Source organism: Pocillopora verrucosa, chromosome 6, assembly GCF_036669915.1.
Source record: "Pocillopora verrucosa isolate sample1 chromosome 6, ASM3666991v2, whole genome shotgun sequence".
NCBI lineage: Eukaryota > Metazoa > Cnidaria > Anthozoa > Scleractinia > Pocilloporidae > Pocillopora > Pocillopora verrucosa.
This window is the reverse complement of record NC_089317.1, coordinates 12,661,626-12,664,937: the sequence shown is the minus strand read 5'-3', so window position 1 is coordinate 12,664,937 and position 3,312 is coordinate 12,661,626. Positions and strand designations below refer to the sequence as shown.

Here is a 3,312-nt window from a genome sequence, read left to right as displayed (position 1 = left end):
TTCTCTTAGCTATCTTTCTGTAGCAGGTTTGTACTGATGCTTGGTATTTTGGTTTTGTGACATTTTGTAATTAAGAGGGGGAGACGATCAGCATTTGCCTAGAAGTTTGGAGAAGGGATAGAAAATAAAGGGAATGAGTCGGTTTATTGGATGGAGGGGGATCTGTTGCCTCCATAAACAGCTGACCATCATAATGTTGGTTCTGCTTGTGTTAAAGACGCCAATTTCTGTAAATGCATAAGAACTTCGAGGTTCGATAGGTGCTGGTAGTAATGGTCCTCTGAGCTTTCAGTTTCAATGCTATCTTAAACCGATATACTCATTTCAACCTTAAAAATATCTCTCTTTGTAAACTGGCCATGAAGTCAGAAGTGGGTGAAGAACGGGACACTTTTGTACACGAATGTGACCTTAAAGCAGTGATAGTCCCATGACATAAAAAGAAACGATACGAGAGTCGCCGCTTGTAATGTGCAGTCTCGCGTTGTGTATAATGTGCGCGGCTTGGCATTTCCAATTCCTAAATACGAAAGTACTTCATGAATAGCTGGAAATAGCGAGGGGGAAAAGGATGAGACCAATTTATCGATCAAACGAGGTTTGGGATTAGAAGTTAAATATTTATCTTGCAAGATACTCCAGCCCCCTCTCTCCTTCAATGTGAATTGTGACCAGTACCCTCCTAGCACTTCTTACTGAAAATGCTTTGTTCAGTCGGTACTTATATGAGTTGGTTTACAAGACGAAAAGAGCCACAGATTTTTGTAAGCGATTTTATTTCAAAGTCTCAGTGAGCAGAGTAACAAAAATAGCTTAAATTAATATAAAAAAAACTGAATAAATGGATGTGCAATAAATATTGGTGAATAATTTCATGCAAACCAGCTGCATTCTGCAGAAAAACATTTACGTTTTCTTGTGCAATCTAAGCTTCAATGTGGGTGAGGATGAGGTTCTAGTGGCTTCATCCTCTTTACTTTTTAAATTGCATGAACAATTTTATAACTTAAGATTCATTATGGGAATAAATGCAACGAACTCGACTTAAAAGTATAAAAGTATAAAGTATAAAAATGATGGGAGATTTTGAACACCCGGTTGGCAAGCTTATAAAAACAGGAAGCTGTCCTTTTGAAATCCAAAACAAGACGATAATAAGACAAAATTAAATTGCATAAACAATTTTATAACCCAAGATTCATTATGGGAATAAATGCAACGAACTCGACTTAAAAGTAGTTTGAGTCGCACGAGTATAAAAATGATGGGAGATTTTGAACACCCGGTTGGCAAGCTTATAAAAACAGGAAGCTGTCCTTTTGAAATCCAAAACAAGACGATAATAAGACAAGACATATCTCCTCAAGAAACCACTTTCAATTTCGCTGTCAAAGTATATATCAAACATCACGTCAGCGTAAATTTCATTAAAAAGTTAGCTTGTGCTTTAAATGGTTCTTGTTCTTGTTCTTGTTCTTGGTTTCCTGTCCTTGTCGTTCCTTCCTTTCCTGAATCCCACGCTACATATGGGTGTTGTTGCCTGAAAACATAGCAGTTCCGTCACTTGAGTTTAACTTCTTGTCAGTACATTTTGTTTGTATTCAAACAGGGAACATCTACATCTATTTCAATCATTTTTTTTCCTGGTACCCAGACCTTAAATTGTCACCTGCATTTCGTGACCAAGAACAGGGACTTCACTTCAACCCCGTTATTTTTGCAGCCTTAACAAGGAACTTGTTCATTTCGGTGTTTTTATGCGCAGAGAACGCCTTCAATGACTTTCGTTATCGGTAAACTAAATGACCTACGTTTAACTCACCATTGCTCTCGGGTTCTTTCTCTTCAACAGCGCGTTCCTACAGAAATACCATTCACAGTTCAATCAAATAATCCACACATTAAAAACGCTCTCAACCAAGTACAAAAGATTTAACTGACAGCATTAGTTATCGATTCAAGTTGTGCCCCAAGTGAGGTGTAAAGACGTGTTGCAATAAAAGTCCTCATCGCGATTACGTCCATGTTTCGTGGATTAAATGTAACAACAGCTGTTTTGTTAACATAGGAAGGGTACTCATCATGTGCATTGCCACCATAACAATTTGGGTCAAATACATGCCACTGACCAACAAAGAGTCGCAGTTTTCCAGAGAGTGGATGGCTCCTCCGAAGAGAACGCTCGACTGTCCCATCGATACACAGTATATAAAAAACGAGTGCGAGGGTTTAATCGTGGTATCCAAATATCGAGAAACAAATGAGAGCACGAGGCCGCTTCGGCTATCTACCTTTGAAAAAGATCACCCCTTGCACAGTCCTCAGTTACATCGATTACAATCAAGACCCAAACTGTTAAGGTGACGTCACATGTTGATATTTTCATCCGAATAACAAATTAACCAGGAGAGATTGGGAACTACAGAGCTAGAGATTTCTTGTCCCTAGTTGTGTTATTGGTACTATTTCAGCACAGGCACTTCTATTAACAAAGTAATCATTCGCTGGTTTTCGCACCTGGTAAGGTCCACCCTCCATGTAAGCCACAGAATTGGTCACTGCATACTCCTCTTTTGATGACTTATTTCCGTTTTCACCATGAGGCAGATCAATCCACTTTCCACTGCAAACAGAGACGATGAAAACACACTGAGCACCAAAACAACACTAATATCTAGAACTCGTTCTTTGCCATACAGATCTGTTGTCACATCAAAATCGTTCTGTTCTTACAACAGTGCGCTGTAGCAAATTTCACTGATAACATTTCGGGTATTTAACCATAAGCGTTTGAAGCAATCACACCTGGATGATCTCATGGTTGCGTTTATACCTGAAACACATGCCTATTTCGATGTTTGTTTTCCATTGCTTATAACAACTTTCCCAAAAGAGAATGTCCAATTAATTAAGAAGTCAAGCGTACAACTCACGTGTGGTCTTCGTATCCTTGGGATACATCTATGGAGGAACAAAGATTAAAACTGTCATGACACAAACACTTTTCAGAATGATGTGGGAAATTCATAAGCATATATATGTTGCATCAAGTAGCCTTGAAGTAGCTACTTAAAACACTGTGTTTTCAATAGTAATAACGCCTTACGAAAGAGTAAAATCAACCATCACTTTACCAAAGTTTATTGCATACGAGTCAAAATTGTCCTTTAGCGAGAAAATAGACGAGATATAAACTAATAAAAATACTGTTCAAAAGTTTAAAAAAAATTCTTACAAAGAGGGTAGGAAGACAAAACCGCATGAACAGTGAGCCACTGAAGTTCTAGAATTTTTCAGCATACATTCCGCACC

At 38.3% G+C, this 3,312-nt stretch overlaps 1 protein-coding gene across 3 annotated transcripts in view; it reads right to left on the bottom strand.

Annotated features, from left to right (window-relative positions):
• Nucleotides 1-774: 774 nt before the first annotated feature.
• LOC131769686 (hemicentin-1-like) overlaps nt 775-3,312 on the bottom strand; it is a 31,093-nt gene continuing 28,555 nt past the window's right edge. For all 3 annotated transcript variants that reach the window (XM_066168370.1, XM_066168371.1, XM_066168372.1), the window contains 4 exons: nt 2,934-2,961; nt 2,518-2,623; nt 1,823-1,859; nt 775-1,540 (listed from right to left, as the gene is read on the bottom strand). In XM_066168370.1, coding sequence (XP_066024467.1) covers nt 1,521-1,540; nt 1,823-1,859; nt 2,518-2,623; nt 2,934-2,961 — 191 coding nt within the window. In that variant the 3' untranslated portion in view covers nt 775-1,520. The remainder of the gene's footprint in view (nt 1,541-1,822; nt 1,860-2,517; nt 2,624-2,933; nt 2,962-3,312) is intronic.